The sequence below is a fragment of the Triturus cristatus genome, chromosome 3_1 (assembly GCF_964204655.1).
Source record: "Triturus cristatus chromosome 3_1, aTriCri1.1, whole genome shotgun sequence".
Taxonomy (NCBI): Eukaryota; Metazoa; Chordata; class Amphibia; order Caudata; family Salamandridae; genus Triturus; species Triturus cristatus.
In genome coordinates this window covers 251,250,195-251,272,546 of record NC_140583.1, presented here as the reverse complement: position 1 = coordinate 251,272,546, position 22,352 = coordinate 251,250,195, and the positions used below count along the sequence as shown (strand labels likewise).

General features: G+C 46.0%; 1 protein-coding gene across 1 annotated transcript in view; it reads left to right on the top strand.

Moving 5' to 3' along the window:
* Nucleotides 1-870: 870 nt before the first annotated feature.
* Nucleotides 871-22,352, top strand: part of COX5A (cytochrome c oxidase subunit 5A) — a 44,257-nt gene continuing 22,775 nt past the window's right edge. The window contains exons 1-2 of the mRNA XM_085643815.1: nucleotides 871-1,175; nucleotides 6,595-6,711. Coding sequence (XP_085499941.1) covers nucleotides 1,079-1,175; nucleotides 6,595-6,711 — 214 coding nt within the window. The 5' untranslated portion in view covers nucleotides 871-1,078. The remainder of the gene's footprint in view (nucleotides 1,176-6,594; nucleotides 6,712-22,352) is intronic.

The following is a 22,352-nucleotide window of genomic DNA, read 5'->3' as shown; positions in this document are numbered from 1 at the left end:
GTTATAATCAAGGTGGAAGGAGCAACCCCAGTACACTCCCCTAGAGCAGCGCTCTATTCCGGTCACACGCTCCGGTAAGCGTTCAATAATTGAGGCCAGAGATGGGTGCAGTCATGCGGATCTAAGCGCGAGGAGCCGTTCGTTCAAATTGAATGAAGAACGAGTTCGCGCGCCCAGCCAGAGCGTCCTGCTAACGACGCGACCGCTCTCTGCGCACGAGCGTGTCGCGTCTGCCTCCTCCTTCTCCACCGCCCCCTAACGCCCGCAGCAGGCTATCGACGCGCGCGCGCTGCGAGACGCCACAACTTCAGCGAAAACGGAGCCGAGAACAGACGCTCCGGAGCCGACTCGCCGTCAACAATCAAATTACAATAACCATGAAAACACAGGTAATAACGATAAATTTCACTAAACGTAAAGTATCCCCACACTCTACCAAAGCTGATAAAAGTAAGGGAAAAGCACTTATCTGCTGCTGCAGCAGCAAAGAAAGAGGAAGTGATGTCGCAAGTCGGACCTTATATATGATAGTGTGGACAGTGATTGGGGCATACTACTGGAGGGGCTTGTACTTCCGGGGTATGCTGATGTTTAAAGTTGTTTTATTGGCTGCTGTGTGTTTGCAGTAAAGCAAAGAGAAGCATAATCTGAGCCTCCGTGGACTGACATAGAATTAAACATTTCCTTCACAATAGCTAGGAAGTTGTTCGTTAAATACGTATACGAAAGGGGCAGATAGTGACCTTGCTATACTAGTCCTTTTTCTATCTTTGAAAAAAAAGTCCTCCTTCCCCTTGAGTGTACTCCTTTGTAGTCCTTCTTTCACTTCCATGCACTGGAGTGCGGGAACGTTCGTAGCGCGATTACGTCACGGTACGCAGGACGTCCATTCGCCCTCTAGCACTACGTGCTGCCCTTTCTGTGTCTCTGTCATTGCAGCCGGCGTGAACGCCTGCGCTTCCGGTTAGCGTGTGGTGCAACCACTGAGCAGGAACGTGCGAGGGACATCTTTAAGGCGCGTTCCTGTGTATCGTGAAGTCGAAGCCAGACACCATTTGCCTTCCGTCCGTTCGCAGCCATGCTCGCAGCCTCGCTGGTCCGTCGCTGCGCTTTAAGCGGGGCAGTACGTGGCCTGCTCCGGGGTCGCCAGCTGGTTCAGCCTAGTCTAACCCCAGGTGAGAGCCGGTGCTTCATATGTCCTTGAAAGAAGTGACATTGGAGGGCAACCTGCGGCCTACCCCATGGAAGAGTGAATACCTCTTGGTGTGATACGAGGACATGGGAAAGAATTGCAGAGTCCTAGATGTTGGCGGTTTCTCGTGTGCTACTTTACTGGCTTCCTGTGGTCAGATGGGGTCAATGGGCTGCCAGCAGGATGGTTGTGGGTGACTGGAAGGTGATGTATGTCATTGGGGATTTTAAGGTGTATTGGGCTAGTACGGTGAATGCGGGTGGGGTCTTTCAGTAGTATCATGCAGGTGAAAGCCTTTGGGTGTTTACAATACCGTCCGGTCTTGAAGCTCTTTGCTTGTTGGAGAGGCAATGATGTCTCGCTGAAGCGTGATGGACTCATGGATTCTGGGAAGTAGGTGAGTGGGTGTTAGTTGCCTGTTGAGGGATTGCAAGGTGCTCTGGACAAGTGTGGGATAACTGGGTTTTCACTTCAGGCATTGTTAGCCTGTTGGGGTGTTGCTCGTCGCTGGGAAGCGGGGTGGCGTTCCTAAGTATGAGTAGTCTTTGGGGGAGTTGTTGATAGTTGTCAATCTGTTTTTGGTGGGAGATTTGCGATGCGGGTTTGAAGGGGTCGTTGCACGTGGCGGGTTAGCCATGGTTCTTACTTGGGAAGGGCACATGAGAGGCCTTTGTCCCAGGTGCATCACCAAAGGTGCGTGGTAGTCAGTTGGTGGTCATTGTAGAAGGTTTGTGGGAGTTTGGTCTTTGCAGGGGTCTAGTCTTTAGGGTGGTAGAAGAGGGCAGTGGGTGTTGTCTGCTCGGTGGGTCATCGAAGAAGGAGCGAATGTCTGGGTGCTTGTCACTGAGCAGGTTTACTGGGGTACTAGTAACTCGCTGCCCGAGTGTAGATCAGCCGGAACTTGCTATAAAGTAGACGTGCATGCCTTGGGTGTAGGTCAGCGAGATCGCATAGCACCAGGTATGGTGTTATTGCGTTTCACTAGTGTGGAGCGTAGGGGGTAGATATCCCGGGCGGTTTTTGTAAGGGCGGAAAATGGGAAAGAGGCTTTCGTTGCTCACTACAAGCCGAAACGAATCATCTGCTAACAGAATGTGCTCACTGAGAGGAGTGTGCACTGTACTAGATGTGCTGAGTAGGTTGAAGGCACCGTGAGTATTTTGAGATGTGCCGTGTATGCTCAGGATGCATGGATGCCATAACTTTAGGTTCACTGGAGTTTTCCGTCGGTGCACTCTAACACGTTGGAGTGTGTAGTTGAGGTCAAAGGTATTTAAGATCAAAGAAAGGGACTGTGTGTTATGTAGGCGTATAGCGTTGTTATGGGCTTTGGCAAGATGCCATATGGTTCCTAATGTTGGGAGACGTGGTTAGAAAATCCCCAAAATGTTTTAAAATTGTGCTGAGTACTCTTTTGGGTTACAATGTTGTAAGTACCGAGGGCAGTATTGTAAGCGCCCACCGTTTGATGCAGCCAGGTACATTCATGGGTAGAATGTGGTGCCGATTGTAGAATGTATCAGCATACTTAATTCATGTGTTAAGAAATCGTATACAGTTGTGATGTTTGATTTTTTTTTTATATGTAGCCTAGGAATGGTTTAGATAACTCTATGCGCAAACCTAATATTTGTTGTGGTGATGAGACTAGATGAGATCAGTAAACGGCCAAAACCATTGGTAACTATATTACTTGCTCTAATCACGTTGCCAAGTATGTTATGACCGGTCGTGGTATTTGAAAGTGTTGCTTGTGAAACAGAAAGACCGAGGCCCAGGGAGCAGTCAGCTGACCCATAAGGAAGGTGACATTGAACATAGTACAGCAAATACTTCAAAGACAAACGGGGAAATTCACTTTTGACTAGGCCTCTGATTCTCTTCTACATAGTGGTAGATGTGACCTTTGTGTTTCATCGAATGACAGATAAGTGTAGCATTGGTAAAGCAAGAAAATGTTACTTAATATGGTGGTTTGCAGAGCATTGCACCTCGGAACTATGCAATATTTACACCCAAGAGCTGTGCTCTAGCGTTGCAGTTTCGGTGCGGTGTCCTACAAATGCAGATATATTACCATATAAAATAGTTGTGCCTATGTGGGCTGTTTGCAGCTCTAGACGAAGGATACTATCTTACAAACATTCGTGGACTTAGTCCCATCATCTTTTTCCAAGCCTAACACTTAACAGCAGCTACACGTTAGTAATAATTGGCAGTGTGGTAGTGGTTGGCTTCTTGCATTAAATTGGGCATAAACCTTTCATTGTCGGTCTTTTAAATTCGGGTTTTTTACCTTATGCACAGCCACAGAAAATGAATTTGCATTATTTCTGAAAGTATTTTTTTAGAGTAATTTTTTTTTTATGCCGGTAAGAAATATTTTATTTATATTTGCGTTTCCAGACTCTAGTTGGGTATAAGTGCCGGGAACGGGGCATAAACTAACTTTTGTTATTAACATTCGATAAAGTACATCTTCTGCTTTGAAGTTTTTTTTTTCCTGAGTCCAGTATTTTTTTTTTAAGCTTTCTGGCCGTGTTTAATATCCTGAAGAATACCACATTTTTCCAGTTGCTAATTTTTATTTAATGCGGTGTGCTGGCAAGAATCACTTTTCTCTTTAATGAGAAGAGTGCCAGACCCATTTAATGCAGTTATTGCCGAGTAGATATATTCATCAATTGGCTGTGAGCCTACAAAAAAACAAATAGTTATGCTGCTCAGCTACATACACATGGCAGGTCTGTCTTTTTAAGACTTTTTTTTAAAATTGAGTCCATGGCCTTGTTTTTAAGACTAAATGGTTGTTACGGATGCCATGGATATTACTCATTTATACTGCTTTTAACAGATTGTCCATTTTCCTGAATAAATATTTTGCTCATGCTTCTCACTAGGGTATAATGTATTTTACAGTAATTGCTGAAGTAGTATTTTCACATATTTGGTTTTAAAGCCCCTTTGTCCTTCAGTTATTCTTGTAGTGGCATCACATGTTTCCAATCACCAATATACTCCTCACAACAAGAATTAAAGATGTTATTGCAAGTAAGGAAGACAAGTGGTGGTATGTGCGTACACAGTATTTTTGAAACTGGACGTTAAACATCTAGTCCATAATAGAATCTGTTAAAAACCTTTGGTCTCCCTCGCCATGCAGTCAATTGATTGCATAGTAAGCAGATGTCACATTATTTCCCTAATATTCAGCACTTGTTCCAGCAATCTGATAGGCCATCAATTCCCATCACCTTGTTAGTGATACTTCAATATCAGCAAAGAACATGCCCTCATTCTGTAGTTTGGGCTTGTAGTGCACTTGGTTACCTGAAGAGTTCCTGGTGCTTAGCTTGTTTGGCTCCTAGTTACCTGACGATTTCCTAGATTCTAAGCTCAGCCATGGTTGGGCATTAATGAGCACAAAAATAAACATTTTAGTTTTTTACATAGTTAAAAACCAATGGACATCAGATGTCACTTGATTGATAGCTCTCCCCAACAAAAAAGGTACATCCACTTAGGCTGCCAATCTTAATGTGAAGACTTTGACACAGGGAAAGTGAGATGGATGAAGTTGACCAGCAGGAGTAGACCAGGTAAATTGCTTAAGAAAAATGTATCCAGTGAATTGACACCTGTATGGACCATGCACAGTACCTTAAACACATTTCTCTTGGCAAAAGTAGCCAATGAAGCTTGGCCAGATGCATAGAAATGTGGTGATTATTTATGCAGGTATGGAAGCAGTCGTTGAGCAGAGTCCAATGTAACACCTAAATAGTTTGGCCACTTGGACCAGTGGATTTTGCCCAAGGTAGATTTCCAGATGGATGGATGTAGGGCTGAATTTTGTCGTATTTACGTTTCAGTGCTTTGGCTGCCACCAAGTTTGCAACCAAGACCATTCAATATTGGAATGTCTGCAGCATTATCAATGGTATGATGAGTTCTATCGTCATATGTGTTGAATGGCAAGGTGTACGTTGTGGTGATGGTGGCAAAAGGAGCCAAGACTTGCCTAGGCACTGAACAAAAAAGAAGTTTGTAGTGGGAAGAGATTGCTAAACCCACTCAAAGATTTTATCGTATTCCAGGCTTCTGAGACACTACGTATAGCATGCAAACCAGCTTTGCATAGTTGACACTGCCAAAGACTGTCGCCAGTGCAAGAGGATTCGGGCAGTGATGCAGTCACTGTCCAACTTTATCTTGAAGCCATCGCGGCCCGCATATCTTGTGATCTTGTGGCTCAATGGACTAAAGAATTCACAACAATGATCTGTTTGATCCTTCAGCCACCGGTTTGAATGCTAGTCTGTCCACCGGTCTGTTATCCTTCTGAGGTCCCAAGATGAGCACTATTGAGCAGGGTAACAATAAGCATCAATTATCTTTCTATACTGTCAGTGTCAGTAGACCCTCTGGGTTGAACTCTACAAATGTTGGATGGTCCAAAGCCTGATTGTCGAGGAACCAGGGCAGCAGAAATCAAATTGAAACTGGTACATGTGTGTGCACTAATTTTCAAGAATTGTAAATGTAAAGGTGCAACGAGCTAGACCCGTAGTTATTTCAGCTTTTCTTTTGTATACCAGAACTTCTTAGATCATATTATTCCAACTTTTTTTTGGTAAACATTTACTCTCCCAATACCCCACTCCACCCCGGTCATTTTTGTTGGATTATAACATCCGCTTACCATAGTGGAGTATCACAAAGGAACCCTACAGATATGCATATATTATGGGCTAACTTTGAACAAGTTGTATTATGTTGGTCTAGTGATGGTGTACTCATTTGTTGAACTGCAATAAATGATGCAAGTGATTTTAAATGTCCTTGCCAGCTTTTTCAGAGGAGAGGTGGTCGACATCAAGGTAAAATGAGTTGTAGAGCAAACATGAAAGGGTAAAGATGGCAGAGCAACTCCTGCTCAGTTGAGTACTCTGATATAAGCCAACGTTCTTGAGTTTTAATGGGTCTTTTAAGTGGCTGGATCTTACCATCATTACAGGGAAATACCCAATTTTCGTATTTGAGCTATGAGCGATTGATTCACTTAGTACCAAAGTGAAAATGTATTTTAAGTAGGAATGTGTTTAATAAATCTTTCCAGGGTGGTACATATGTATTTGAGGGTATTATTTGCTGACAAGTGACACACAATCTGTTAACTCAATACAATATCACTATCTCTATAAAGAAACATCTGTAATTACACTTCTGCAAAGGGTGATATATTTGTTCGTTGGTGAACTAAGTCTTCTCACATCCATCAATAGTCAAGTGTGCTAATCACTGGGTGTAGAGAGAATCGGGTCTCTTTTAAAAAAAAATTGCAATTTGGATAATTACAAATTAAATCCAAACCTAGCTGATTTTTCTTTTTTCTTTCTCAGCTGCAGCAGCTGCTCGCTGTTATTCCCATGCAAAGCATGAATCGGATGAAGAGTTTGATGCTCGGTGGGTTACGTACTTCAACAAACCTGACATCGATGCATGGGAGCTTCGAAAAGGTAATGGTGTGAGGCAGAGTAGAACTGTCCGAGTCTTCATTCTGAATGTGGTGGAGGATGCCTGATGTAAAACTTGTACTGTCCATGTTCGAGCTTGTCATGCATCTGTAAAAAGTAAGATGGATGGCTGTTCGATGTACACTGGGCATACCCTAGATGGTCATTAAAAAGAGTATTCCTTTCTACCCTGAGGCAGGTGAAACTATGCAGCTATCGTTTATTCATTTACAAATGCACTGTTTTTGTAAAATGCCAGAACTTGATAGATCATATATAAATAAAAAAAAAAATAGACACTACGTTTCCCACTGTCATTTTTAAGGGCAATGTTTGTAATATTCAAAGTAACCATGTCTTTTTTAGGTCTTGCCTGGCGAAAGCAGCGCATGCGCTGCTCTCGCCATAGAGCGGACCTTTTTGGAATCAATTCAGCCAAAGCTGAATGCATGCACGTCCAGATGGACAAAGACGGCTGCTCTCGCCATCCGCAAAGCTAAACATGCACGTGTAGGGACAAAAAATGCACACGCATGTGGACAGCCCGACGCCATCTTTGTTTACTTTCATTAGCGTAGGGCTGTGCACACGCGCGCACATTTTTTTGTCCCTACACGTGCATGGCGCTGTGTCGAACTTCAGCCTTCCTTCCCACCCACCCCGGCCGGGCTCTCTTTCCCAGCGTCTGCCTGGAGGAGGTTCCTCCCCCTCCCTCTAGTGCTATTTGGTTACACAATAGCATTGCTAACGCTGACCCCGCTCGCCCAAAGCAGATAGAGAGGAGCATCCGGCTTCCGTTTGTAAGTTGTTTGTGCTGTAATTTTCTTTTCAGCCACAACAGAACGCACAGATACACCAAGATGTTCCACTGAACCGCCATGCTCTTTCAAGAATGACCCAAGTATGCGCTCCGCGTCTTAAATTCACACTTGTTTTTTTCTGACCCGCCCCTGCCATTGCACAAGCTGGTTAAGTCAAGGGCAGGGAGTAGTTGGGTGAGTAATGCATCTAGGGCGGAGCTCAGTTCTCGAGGCCCTGCCCGCTCCGCGGGAGCAGCCCGGGATGTGGAGGGTCCTGCCCTCCGTGAAAGATGTGGCTTCTCCTACCGTGCAGTCCGAACAGGGTGCGCCCCTAGCCTTCTAGGGATGTTTGAACTCGCCTGGTCCTTCAGCGTGCGAGCCGGAGTTGTCCTCCGCCATCTATTTTGCATGTCCTAGTTGTGACTATACCCCCCTCACTGAAGTCTGTAGCGCGGGGCGTCTGTGTTTATTATAGTGTATTTAGTATAGTTTGGAGTGTCAGCCTCGGTCCCCTCCTCTCCAAAGCTCTGAGTGAACAGTGTACTCTTGGGCAGGGCTCACGCGCCAGTTTCGGTTTTGCACGACTGGTTTGTTCACTGTGCTCTAATGGTGTGTTGAGTGATAATATTGTATATTGTAATGTTTTTAGTTACATGCTAACGCATGAGATTGCCCTCCCCACCCCCCTCCCCCTTCCCTCTGCCCGCAGACCTCCTCCGTTCCGCTCTCCCTCAGCTGTGCTGGGTATTGGCTGCTCCGTACTTACGGCGGCCGTGGCGGCGCCCTGAGCGAAGCCTGGAGGGGGAGTCCGGCAGGGACATGTCCACCTTCACCCCGAGCTCCCCGGAGAGAGAGGGCGGATGGCTCTTCTGAGCATCAAGGGGGGAGTAGTGGCAACTGGTGGTTGGGGGGGCCCTGGTGCATCAGTCAGATATCGATGTAGAAGTGCACCTATGGGGCATGCATTAGACCGATGCACGGAGCCGGGGGCTGCAGCCTTGCAGGCATTTAATCGATGCACCTTGGAAGGACTGCTGCAGCTTTGTAGACCGTGGCTGGTACCAGTCACCCAGCCACAAGGAGAACTGTGCAGTTCTTGAGCACTAGTGCAACACCGGGAGAGGAAGCCATTGGCGGCACAAGGGGTTGCTGGTGCCCGTTGGGTATTAATACTGTTACAGCTGTGGAGAGCTGGTGCCCTCCGCGTGAACAGTACTGCACACATGGGGTGTTGTGCAGTTGAAGAACACAGGTGCTCAGTCAGGGTGCGATGGCTAATGCAGTTGTCTTTGGTGATTTGTAACATTTTAATGGTGACACAGCTGCACATGTGTTGTAGTGCTGGATTGATGTGTAGTAGAGGTCTGATGCACCCTTGGAAATGCTGTTGGTGCAGAGAGCATGGGGGCTAGTGCAAGAGCGGACTGGTGTGGATGTGGGAGAGGCCGTGATGGGCACCAATGCTGCAGAGCCCCAAACCCATCCCCAGTTTGATGCCCTTGTCAAACGCAGCACTTGGCAATAGGACCATTAGCAATAGTTTCTCGAAATTTAGTATCAGCCGCCCCTGTGCTGTTGGCCCCTGTTCTCACAAGTATGGCAACTGTTCCGAACGTTACTTCTACTGTTGAAACTCAGGTTAAGAATCCATCTGAAGATGTCCTCCACTTACCACCTGAAGCCTGCCTCTATGTTGTAATTTTAGCTGGCGCTCCTCCCTTGAAGAAAGACCAATCGGAGTCCTGGGAGCAACTCAAGAATAAGAGTATCGATTGGTTATTGAAGCATAAGGGCCTAGGGATGGTGAAAGCAATGACATTTTAATGGTGCGACGTGTAGGATGGGTAGGACCCTCAGATAAGAACATTACATGTGACTGTATAGTCGTGAATTTTAAACGTCCCTCCCTGGTGAAATGGCTATTAAGAGCACAAATCCACCACAACATTGCCCCAACCCTCATACACTCACTACCTCTGGGATTTTTCTACAAACCTCCTCTGGGTGCACGTAGTCTTACTATCCCGACACAGACTACACAGAATCTGTTTACCGTTCTTTCTAGTCTGGAGAGCCAGGATTGACTATCGAGTCAACTATCGACTACTGTACCAGAGTTAGTGAAACCCTTAATAGTCTGTCTGGTTGTTACTGAACCCAGACCTCTAGATCCTAACTCAAATGGGCTAAGCTGGAACATCGCAGGACTAAGATCTAAATTGAATTCCATGGAGTGGGTCGATCTGGTTAGTAACTATGACATTTTGATGTTCCAGGAGACCAGGTGCACAAATGAATTGTTCCTTGAAGGATTTGCATGTTATAATAGCATTGTACCCGGCCCCAAAACAGGTCGCCCATGCGGGGGGTTATCAACATGGATAAAGATCTCAGCTGGGGGTAGTATAAAACCTTTGGTGACCAATAACGAGCACTTTCAAGCCACGGTTTATTCACAGGGGGCCCCTATGTTTTTTTTTTTTTTTAAATTTTTGTTTATTCAGGTTAGCAAATCAATGACATTACAGTTGCGTACGTTCACGGCGTCCTCAAACACATGTGACCTCAAAACCAATTTGACACTGTAAAATATCATGTACACAAGTATCGGTTTTCTTTTACACCCAAATTCACTTTTAGATGAACAGAAACAAAACAAACGATGGTACGAACGGAAAGCAGCATAGGATAAACCAAACTGATTTCTCTAGCAATAGAGGGTCAACACTTACAAAGGAGATATCCCAGAGTTAGTACGTGGACACGGCCGCAAAGAAAAGAATACACACAGACCTGACTGCGGTACATTGCAGGAGGCGCAGGACTACGCACAGTTGAATCCGGACTCCGGGTCAGGCCTGTCTTGGCAGTGCACCCCCCAGACAACGAGGCACGAGCTTAGTCCCACCGCCCTCAGAGGGTGTCAATGAAATGTGGAAGTGCACCGGGCTCAGCGGCACAGGCGAACGCAACCCCCCGCCTGACAGCGTCAACCCATGTCATCAGAGACCTCCCCAGACCCCGAATGTGTGGACTTAGGGGAGCCCGCTCTTTCTCGCGATCTACGACCCCAGCGCACCGCCACCTGTCTCATAGCATAAAGGAGCAATAGTGCATGTAATTTCCTATTCTTCGGTGCAGTATCTTGAAAGTACCCCAATAACCCGCGGTGTGGAGTTGGCGTATCGGCTCTGAGTAAAATTTGATTAATAGCCACAAAAATGTTTGACCAGTACTCCTCGGGCAACTCCATGCAACATGCATAAAAGAGGCATTTTCGGATCCGCATTTCCAGCACGTATCGTCTTCCCTAAGACCCATGCGGTGCAACGACTTTGGTGTACGATAGTATCTGTGTAAAAACTTGAAATGCACCAGTCGCAACCTGTAATTAGGCGATAGTTCCGTTAGCTGTCTGCAGCAGAAGGTCCACTGGTCTTCCGACAAGGGATCTTCCAATTCCGCATTCCATGCGTGCATGGAAGAAGGTACAACAACGGGGGACTGTGCCTGCATACAGTTATATAGCCGGGACACAAGTTTTTTGGGAGATGCCCTCGAGAGCAAGTTTTGTAACGCCAGTAACTGTGGGGGTTCTTCTGGAAACTGAGGCCACAGTGCTTTACAGGATTCTTTGAGCTTATAGTAAGTGAAGAGGTCAGAAAAGGACTCGGGTGGATCCGCCCCTCCAGAACCGGGCTCCCTGAAGGTGCCCTTGGGGTAGATGTCTGCAAAAGTGTGCAGGGGCTTCCCCCTGATAGTGACGTCACCCCCGCTGTCCTGTAGGCAGGGCATCATTGGATTGCCTCGCAGGGGTATGGCCGGCGCGTAAAGAAGTGGGAGTTTTGCCCTCCTCTGCAGTTCCCGCCATGTCCATCGGAGCATGGCCACTGTGTCCACATCTTTTGATGGACGAGGCGCCCTCCCGTACAACGCCACACTCCGCGGTAACGGAGCCGCGGCAGCCAGTTCCACCGCAACATGCAGTTGACAAGGGGTGGGAAAAGCCCAAAAATGTAGAAATTGTGCTTGCGCACATAGCGAGTATAGTTGCATATCTGGGGCCCCCAGTCCACCCTGCCACAACGGGAGTGTAAGCAGCGCCCAAGATGCTCTCGCCTGACCACCAGCCCAGACCAGCGTCAACAGCAGTGCCCGCACCCGGGCGTGAAAGTGCACAGTCGGGGGTATTGGAAGGTTTACAAATAGATATAAGAATTTGGGAAGGACCACCATTTTTGCTAGGGCTATTCTAGCGACCAAAGACAGGGGGAGCCTGTTCCACAGTTCTATCTTCCCTTCCAACCAGTCCACTGCCCTGCCAAAATTCAGAGTCCAGAGATCCTTGAGGTTGCGGCTGATCCAGACCCCCAAGTATTTGACGGCGTCAGCTTCCCAGCGCAGGGGATAATCAGACCGCACCTCCGATGTGGTATCTGTCAAAGGGAACGCGACAGACTTGGACCAGTTGATGGATACCCCTGCTAGACCTTCGAAACGGACAAACTCCCTCAACAATGGGTTTAAGTTCTCGGCGGGGTTGGTGACATACAGCGTGACATCATCCTCATATAGGGAAATCAGCAAGCTGCGAGAGCTGAATCCGATGCCCCTTGCCATGTGATGTTGTCTGACCCTGGCCGCAAGAGGCTCCATGGCAATGGCAAAGAGCAATGGGGGTAAGGGGCAGCCCTGCCCAGTCCCGCGGGAGATAGCAAACGGCTGGGATATCAGACCGTTCACACACACACACACATCCGCGCCCTGGGCGCATCGAATAGCAGTCTAATCGAGTTGATGAAGAGGGGGCTAAAACCCATCCTACCGAGGATCTTAAAAAGGTAGGGCCATTCCAGCGAGTCAAACGCTTTCGTAGCGTTTAAAAAAATGACCGCCGCCTGTATGGAAGGATGTAGATAGTTTTTAATATTGAAAATAACGTTCTAAGGTTGTGCGACGTGGCTCGGCCGGGGATAAACCCAGATTGATCGGGCAGTGCCACCATGGGGAGCAGGGGCTGCAGTCGGTCCGCGATGATTTTAGCGTAGATTTTTAACATCAACATTAATTAGTGATAAGGGGCGGTACGAGTCCAACACCTGGCTATCCTTGTCCGGTTTTAGCAGCGTTATTATTAATGCTTCGCGCATCGAGTCGGGCAGGGTGCCAGACTCCAGGGCCTCGGCAAAGACCGAGTGAAGTCTGGGGGCCAGTTCTTCAACATAGGCCTTATAAAAGGCCGTCGTCAGACCATCCGGACCCGGGGCCTTGTTTGCGGGCATACTCATTATTACCTGAGCTATATCCTTGGCAGTAAATGGGGCATCCATATACCGGCGATGGAAGTCGTTAAACCATACTATGGCTATTGAGTCCAGGGAACCTTCTAGGGATTCCGGAGCGGTAGCCTGTCATGAGGTATATAGAGTCGAGTAAAATTCTGTAAATGTGTTAAGAACCGCTTCCTGTCCAACAATGAGTGTCCCCTCTTTGCTTCTAATGGAGTGAATATAGTTTGATTGTGCGCGTGGAGATAGGAGCCTCGCTAGGGTTTTGCTCGGTCTGTCCCCCTCCCCGTATGTACGTGCCTCTGCATGCTTGCCCAGGAATATCACCTCGCGCTGTGCCTCTTCGCTGAATGTAAGCAGTTTGGCCTTCATCTGTACCACCAATTCGGGTGAAGGATCATTGCAGAAGTGCACGTCTAACTCTTGTAGCTCCCTCTCCAATTTGCCGAGGGTCTAGCGGAGTGCTTTTAGGACACCCGCCTGTCGCGAGATGCACTGGCCACGGATCACCACCTTAAACGCGTCCCACAGGACGGCCTCGGTGGACACTGACCCCGCGTTGTCTGCAAAATATTTCTCAATGTCTGCCCTGATCTCTTCAGTGAAGACGGAGTCGGTAAGCGCATGAGGGGGTAACCGCCAGGAGAAAGCGCGTGTAGGGGCATCTGGCGCTTTTATCTCCAATAAGCGGGGGGCGTGATCTGAGAGCAACCTGACCTGAATGTCCACCCCCACCACCCAGGAAGCCACATCTGGCGACACCAGCCAGTAGTCCAGGCGAGACCAAGCTGCATGTTGACTCGTTATGCATGTCCCCACTGTGACATTGGGGTGTCTGGATCTCCACACATCCGCCAACAGGCCCTTTTCCATAATATCTAAGATAGCCTGACGGGCTCTAGTGTGCGTGGGCCCCTAGCGCCTCTACGATCCAACGCATCATTGAGCACCACATTGAAGTCCCCACCCAGGATAACTGTTGAACAATCCAGTAGCGTGATCTGGGCCCATACAGCTCTGAAGAATTCTGGGTCATCTACATTAGGGCCGTATACGGCCACCAGCACTAGTGGTCTCCCCTGGAGTGTGCCATGTGTTATAACGTATCTACCCTCTTTGTCCAATATAGTGCGGTGTTCTGTCCAGTCCAGCCCAGCCCACTGTGAATGAGGATCGCCACCCCTCTAGCGTAGTTAGAATAAATGGCGGAGTATACCCGTGCCCACCGTGAGTGTTTCAACCTAGGCGATGGAACGGAGTTAATATGCGTTTCCTGGAGGAAGCATATATCTACCTTATGTCTGGAGAGGAACCCATGCATTAATCTAGCCTTTTTGTAGTCCCCGAGACCTCTAATGTTCCATGTCAATATCCTAGCGCCCATCATCACACCTCCCGCTCCGCGTAGTATTTACAGTGCTGCTGTACATCATAGTGTCCACCAACTGGGATGTGTACCCTGTGCAAGGATAAAGCGTAACCCTGGCTCGTTGTAAGAAACCATTTCCATCGTACCAATACATGAGTAAATTGAAACTTCTCAACTCCCTCCCCCACCCACCTCCCAATCAGGTTGTGGCAAATCCCCTCCAAATACACGCATGGCGTGTTGGCACCCTAAATGGGGCCTCGATATGTTTAACTCATTTTTATAATAATGATTTTACATCACTACCAAATAGGAATTTTATTAATTTGTTTGAATTTATTGATAAATTAGAAGACGAGCAGAGGTATGGTAAATTGGACGGAATCTGCCTAGGCGCTGACTTCAACGTACGATTGCATAGTGGTATTGATAATGAATGAATCTATTTATAGAGCGCATGGCTACCAAAGGCCTCCCAGCGCTGAAGACAAAGAAAACAATAAAAGGATCATTTAAGGGAACAGCAGGGTCTTTAGAGCTTTTAATACAATCATTGCCCCGGATAGGGCCAACCAATGTATAAGAGGGGAGGAACTTCGCAATTATATATCTTCCGGTAATTTAATTAATGTAATGGAAAAGGCAGGCGTTGACTCAAATAAGGGTCCACTGCCTACCTGTAGAGGACGTGGATGTTCATCTATTATAAATTGTTTTTATATCATCTTCACTGGTAAACTTTTTAGCAAAGGCTGAGGTTTTATGTACCAGCCAAGGCGACCATAACCCAATTTTAACAACCATTAGACTTAGACTTTTTTCAAAATGTATTACCCAAAGGGAAATAGGGGCCAAACATTTGGAGGCATCAACTGACAAACTTAGAGTGATTTGGAAGGGCATAGATAATAAAGCCCTATTCGCACGCATGATAAAATCGTATCCCTTACTGGTTGAGACGTGCCTATCAAGCATCACCTTGGGTGCAGAGATCATTGAGGCCTTTAGTGGTTTATGTGTTGGTATCAAACATATAATCTCAAGACCTGTTACCAACTCAAACAAGAATCCCAGATGGTTCGATGGCATATGCTCGCGGGCTAACAGAGAACTGCGTGAAGTATTAGTGGCCACACCTAGGGATATAACCCGAGTTAGATAATTGAGAGCTTGCTATAAGAAAGCAACTAAACTACGCTCAGATGAGATATTGAGAGAGCGCTGGGATAACCTTGCTAGTGCTGCCTCACTTAAGGATGTAACTGGATTCTGGAAAGAAGTTAAAGCCATGAGGTCCATGGGCTCAAATATTACTCCCATAAGCTGTAACATAACTAGCGAATTATGGGAGGAGCACTTTGCCAGAATCTATACAGCTCCCACAAAGATCTCTAATAGTCATACCTGCCCCCCAGTTTTAAAGGTTGCTATAACTGTAATTGAAGTCGAGGATGCCATAAAACAAAGTATAGGGAATAAAGCCCCAGGCCCGGATGGGCTACCAATGTACCGTATAAAACATGAACCAGATTTTTGGGCTCCCTTTTTTATGCAATGTTTTTAATAACTTGACCAATACGGCTATCCAGAGTACCTGGTCGACTAGTATCATCGTGCCCATTTTTAAAAAAGGTGACAGATCCAATCCCAGCTGTTACCGCCCAATTTCCCTGATAGACAATACTTTGAAGATCTTGGGCAGGGTTGTCTTTAGGAAGATTAGGAAATGGGCTGATGACAACCAAATTTTAAATCTTTGTCAGCTGGGCTTTAGAAGCAATGTCGGAACTGTCGAACAGTGTTTGAACTTAAATCTTATTTTGGGCAAATATACGCTCAAAGTTCCACTTTATTTGGGTTTTATGGATTTAACCTCGGCCTTTGATTTTGTTAGTAGATCGCGTCTATGGGAGATTCTTTTAAATTATGGGTTGGATGAGGCTATGGTTCATTTTTTGGCGCATTTGCACAGGGATTTGAAGGCACGGGTGAGGATAAGCAATGATGCGGAGGTTTCTGGGGATATTGTTATTGGTAGAGGGGTCAGACAAGGTTGTGTTCTAGCCCCTCTACTTTTTATTCTTTATATAAATGAACTACATAACTCCCTGTCTAAATTGACCAATGATGTACCGAAAATTAATGGCTAATTACTCCCCGTGCTTTTATATGCAGACGATGCGGTCCTCATGGGTCGCACCCCCAACGCACTTCGCACTTTAGTTACTGGGTTTGTGTCTTTTATGACCGAACTGCACCTTTGCACTAATTTAAAAAAATCTTCTATAAAGATGTGTGGGCCGAAAAAACACTGCATTAATTCTATAACATCGGGCAGCGAATCCCTAACACGCACAAGCACTTTTCCTTACCTGGGCTTCGTTTTTTCAGAATCGGGCTCTTGGCAAGCCCATGTAGCCCATAGCAGAAGCAAATTTTCTAAAGCGGTTAATTCTATAATTAGCCTTCGGCAGCCAAAACAACCAGGGGTGGTGTTACCTTTAATCCAGATATATAAATCGCAATGTGTATCAACGGCCACCTATGGTGCTGAAGTCTGGGGGGTATGTAAATTGTAGCGGGATTCAAATTGAAGAGAATAGATTTTGCAGAAAAATTCTCGGGGCTCAAATTTCATCTCCAACTTGCATATGCCACAAGGATTTGAACCTACATCATGTGGAGGATTCTAGGAGGTCTCGTCCAGCTATATTCTGGCTAAAAATATGGCAGAACCCAGCTGCGATTTTAACAAGAGATAGTTATAGATTGCCTTAAATGCGATAAGGGTGGTAGCATACCCTGGCTTGTTGTAGTTAAAAACAGTTTAGCCAGTGTGAAGTTGGAGCACATTTTTTTTTTTTATGTCCACCAGCACTGGAAGGCATAAGTACAAAATCACTCAGGGGGGCGTTGTATGACCTGCATCATAAAGAAAGACAGAACATCGAGTATCATAAATCATCGATTGTTAGGTATATGCCCCTTCTGGAGGTACCGAGCACTCCACATCATATGCCACAGAAATAGCTCAGGAAGAATATAGGGAGATGGAAAAGGAGTTTACTCTTCCGCCTTAGGGATGGTAGTATAAAATATTCACTCTGCTTCCCGATAGGATTTAATAGCAACCTTGAGCAGCTGTGTTGCCCATGCGGTATTGGTAGTAAACAAACATTGCTACATTTTTTTTATCTTTTGTAAATTTTACGCTAGATAAACAAAACAGTATTTAACTCCCTATTTTAAGGCATGGGCTATTTTTGATTTTAAATGAGCATATTTTGAAATTTTACGGCTAGGAAGTGATTATTTGATCTTCCGAGTAAGCACGTTTTTACAAGCTGCGGTACGCTCACGTGCATCCATGAACGAACTTGAATGTGCCACAAATTTTGTAACCCTGCCTAGTGAAATTCACCTTTTATCTTTGCTCTTATAATGGTCATTAATATTGCCCGTAACTAAATATTTTGATAATGCTGCTAGTATTGGTAGAATTGAAAATGGGGCTTTAGTTAAATTATATCTGTACCTTGTTGCCTATCATTGTCTGACTTATTGTACGTTATTGCACTTTATTTGTAACATACAGCCGACTTTGCACACTGGTTTAAACCTCATACTTTGTTAGTAATGCTGCTAGATTTCGCAGGCCCGTCCAACCTTTTTATTGTGATTTTACTACTGTAATTTTGTATTTGCATTGGATGATACTGTATATTTATACGTTTGAAAACTTGTATTGTATTTGCTATTGGTAGTGATGAACTGGTGCTTTTATGGATATTTTTATCCGAATAAAGATTAATTGATAAACGAACTGGGTTACCAAGCTAGTCTAAATTTCCCCAGAGCCCAGCTCAAAGTCTGCAATCAAGACTGTGAGTTGTTGTTGACTATTATCTTGATCAGTGCTGCAAGGCTTGCCTTCACTAGTCCTCTCCAGTTTCACTTTTATGGCTTAATCTCAGCAATGATCCCAGTCTTGTGACTTACTGCACTATTCCCACTCTTTAGACTCCAGCCTGAACATGGCAACAGTCCCTAGCCTGTCATGCAAAAGTTATCGCTGCAGCAACTTAAAAAAACAAGCATTTGTAATGCAATAGGTCTCGCATTTACGAGAGTTTGAGCTATTCGCATTGTAAATGACAATGCCTTTTATTTATGTGTTGATTTTTAAAACCTAAATAAAAAGCATTGTCATTTACAATGCCAATTGCTTAAACTCTTGCAAATGCGAGACCTTAATACGTGTTGTATTGACCTCATGTTCAGCTCCTGCCCTCTTGGTTAACATCGCGTCCTTAAGCAGACTAGCCCTGAAGTGGCAGTACTCGTTGCAGGCAGGGATGGCAAGTCAATTTGTCTGCTCACCCTTTGATTGCACGCTGCCTGTATTGAGCACTTTGTCCCATGAGTCAAATAGCACTTGTCTAAAAGGACCGCTTTGCTCAAGTCTCTCATTGCCTTTTTATCATGTCAAGCGCCCAACAATCTGTGCCAGTTCTGGTGACAGACTGGTTGATACGGGAAGAATGTGAAAGCATTTCTTCGCGGCTCTGGCAGTTCACATGCTAAAGTCTACACACTCAAATATTTATTTACCAGTAGTGACTGAGCATTTACAAACTGCAAATGCCTACACACGCTATTCTTTTGAAAATACAAATGCTGCAGCTGCGAAGCTCGTACCTTGTAGGCGCCCATGGGGGTGTTGGGAGCGAGGAAGGAGGTCGGGCGGAGCAGGGAATGGCTGAGGATGGAAATGCCTACACATGCTACATTTTTAAAAATAGAAATGCTGCGGTGAAGCTTGTACTTGTATGCGCTTGCAGGACCTATGCATAGGGGTGTTGGGAGAGAGGGATGAGGTCGGGCAGAGCAGGGAATGGCTGCGGGAGGAGGAATGAGGAAGCATTTTCGTTTGATTGATAGAGGCTCCATTTGTGCTCAGAGGATGGGGAGGGCTCATAATGTGAAGCAGGGGGGGCCGTAAAAACTGAACATGCTGCACCACACAAAACAAAAGAAAGGCGGCGCGGCTCAAAGTTTGTTTACCCACGCTTCTGTTGAGTGTGCGCCTGTGTTATAAATAAAGCGCGGTTTGAGTTCTGGGTAAAATAAAATGTTTAAAAAAAAAAAGTCGCAGTGTTAAAGAAAAGTGCGGTTTGTAAAAGCAAATAAAATGTTTTAGCTAAAAGATGGCCCCTCGCGTCATGCCGCTTCTTTTGCATGTTGGAAGCTGTTAAAAATAAGGCGTGCTTACTGATATAAAAAAAAAACAAGCAGGAAGTGGGATAAGGGAGGGGGTAGGGGAGAGAGGCACGCAGGCTGGCAAATTGTGTGCACTTTCGCGGCCGCTTTGATGTCCTCAGTGGCCGCGAGGCTCACTGAGGACATCAAAGCGGCCGCGAAAGTGATCACGCAGCAATGTTCTTATGACATATCTCGAACTGGGAACTAGGACCCGGAAGTCTGTGGTACAGGGTCAGGCGACCTCTTCCCCCTACATTCCACTTGCCAACAACTAAAGGAAACCTTCAACATTAGACAACGGATTTTTAAAGAGCGAAAGGGCAAAACTGCATATACAGTTTGGCAAATAGAGCTCTGATAGAATGGTCTTGGCTAAAGACAATCAGCAGGAAAGAGTGAATAGATATATGAAGGGCTTCAAGAACATTCACAACCCATATAAAAACAAATACAAGGCCTGTGTTGTAATTAAATTTTGCTCAGCGAAGATGCAGGGAGACCTGCTTCTTTGTCTCGAGTGTTGCTATACTCTGGCGCAACCCGCTTGGCCCAAAAGCCAACTCGAGAAAGCATTTCTTAGAGGTCGGCACAACCCCAACACCCCCCCCGCCGCCCCACTTCCGCCGCCCATGCATCCTGACTATAAGTCTCTCGAGGCTCTGGGGGTAATTGTTTGGAACAAAATGACGCTTCATGCACTACTAATCTTGTCAAGAAAAATTATTCCAAGGGGCCAGGTCATGGGGCACAGGCATTAAACGCAACAACTCAAGCCTGTACCTTAATCACTAAAAGTAGGAAAGGCTGCGATACACTGGGCGAGAAACAGGACAACGCATTGTTTGATGGGCTTCAGACCGTACAAGGCTAGCCAGTAACTTCATTATGACCAGGTTTACAAGGTGAAAGTATACACGATAAAAGGTAAGACAAAAACAGACGAACTGCCAAGGTTCGGCTAATGGCGGTAGACAAACACTTTACTTTATGCAAACCTCCCGCTGAAGATTATGACGCTGCCGACCTCCACTCCAGCCTGACCTGATCATCTCCAAAGGCTAATTGCTGCGCAGCTGGAGAACGCAGCCTGACATACCCGGGCTCTCAAAATACTAAACCTGTGCGGCCGCACAAGGAAACAAATTAAAATCTATCTTGTCCATGGAGCAACTTAAATGTCTGGCCGTGAATTTTTTTCTAGCTCACCTCTCCGTGCAAACACGGGAGGTGCGGAAAAAGCGACTAGTGCTGGAAATAAGCAACCCGCAGTTCGAGACTTTATGAAGAGTTGGTGCTAGGACCAGGCAAGACAAGCCAGCCGTCTAGGGTGACTAGTAGCGGATTACCCACTGTCACTACAACCAGGAAAAATGTTTCTTTGCTCAGGGGCAGGGGGTGGTAACAAGCTGTCACTTCGAAAGGGGCAAATAAATCTAGCATTAGTTATGAATCAACAGTATCTACAATGATTTTCCACGAGTGGTCCTCAGGATGGTTTAACCAGAGCTTTAAGAGGGATGAAAAAACTGGGGCGGGGGGGGGGTGGGGGCTGGGCTGGGCTGGGCTCTCAAATTGGCTCCATTGTTAAGATCCGTACACGTCTGTTTGTTCAGTAATCACGTGGTGTATTTTAAGAACTGAAGGAATTGACGGTCGCATTGCTCGTGCGCAAGGAGCCAGGAGCTCCGAAACGCGGTGAGTCTTGTAATTGCTGCAATGTAAATGTTATTAATTAAATCACGCTTATGGAAGCAGATACGATTTGGATTTTACTGAACACGTCGGATGGATTTGTAGGGGCTCGCCACCCAGCTACAGGCTTGCCGTTAAAAGTGGCTTGGTAGAGACGATCCTTTACGAGTGGTGAAATATATATACTTTTTTTGACGATTTAAACACACCGGAATAGAGCTCTAATATTAACAGCAACAAGAGAAAAGAAGGAGGTTGTTCGTTTTCAGCCAGTCAGCTCCCAACTGTGATGACTTCCAGCATGGTGCAGAAAGACAAAAAATATTGGTTTAACAAGCCCGGCGGAGGGTGGCGCGCGTGCTTGGCGGGGGAGCGGACCCTTTGAAGTGCTCCCAAAAGGCAGATTGCATGGCGGCACGATGCGCGTGACTGTGCGCGTGCTAGCCATGCAATCTGCTTTTTGGGAGCACTTTTCAAACCCGCTTTCTATAGTCTCGCTGTGCCCTAAAAAGGCATTAAAAAATGCAATCGGTCTCGCCTTTGATTAAGTTAAAGCCATTTGCTTTGCTAATTGTATTGTATAGCAAAGCAAATGGCTTTAACTTAATAAAAGGTGAGACCTATTGCGTTTTCAGGCTACTGCGCATATTCATGCTACACCATATTCTCCGAAGGAAAGAACTATAAATAGGATTCTATATTTGTTGGGGAATGTGTCTGAGCATACTTGGTCCGAAAAACATTACGACTGCTTCTTATCGCTATAGCAGCGTCACACACAATGTCTTTTGGCTAATCCACCATTAGTTAAACCGGAGTGTGGAATTTAATACAATATTTACTTGTCCATGGGGCAGGTTGCTACATAAATCTACTTGTCCTGTAACAAAATCCACTTGCCCCTTTGGTGCCATGTAGTGCAGCGACAAATTATAGCAGCAATCTCATTATATAAGAGCTCTGCTACAGCTTCTCTCTGATTATGCAAAGGCTCATACCATAGTAGTGTTTGAATACTTGCAGTCTCCTTATGTTGCCATGTTTCAGCAGACCTACATACTGGGGATGAATGTAGTGGTAACCAAGTTGGGGGGAGGGGGGGGCTGGGGGGAATGGGGGGCAAAGTTGTTGGAGGGAAAGTGAACTTGAAAACACTCGGTTTTTTTTCCACAACACATTTTATTGTAAACAGCCGTCTCCCTTTCCCCACCCTCTCTCTCCGACCCCCCCCCC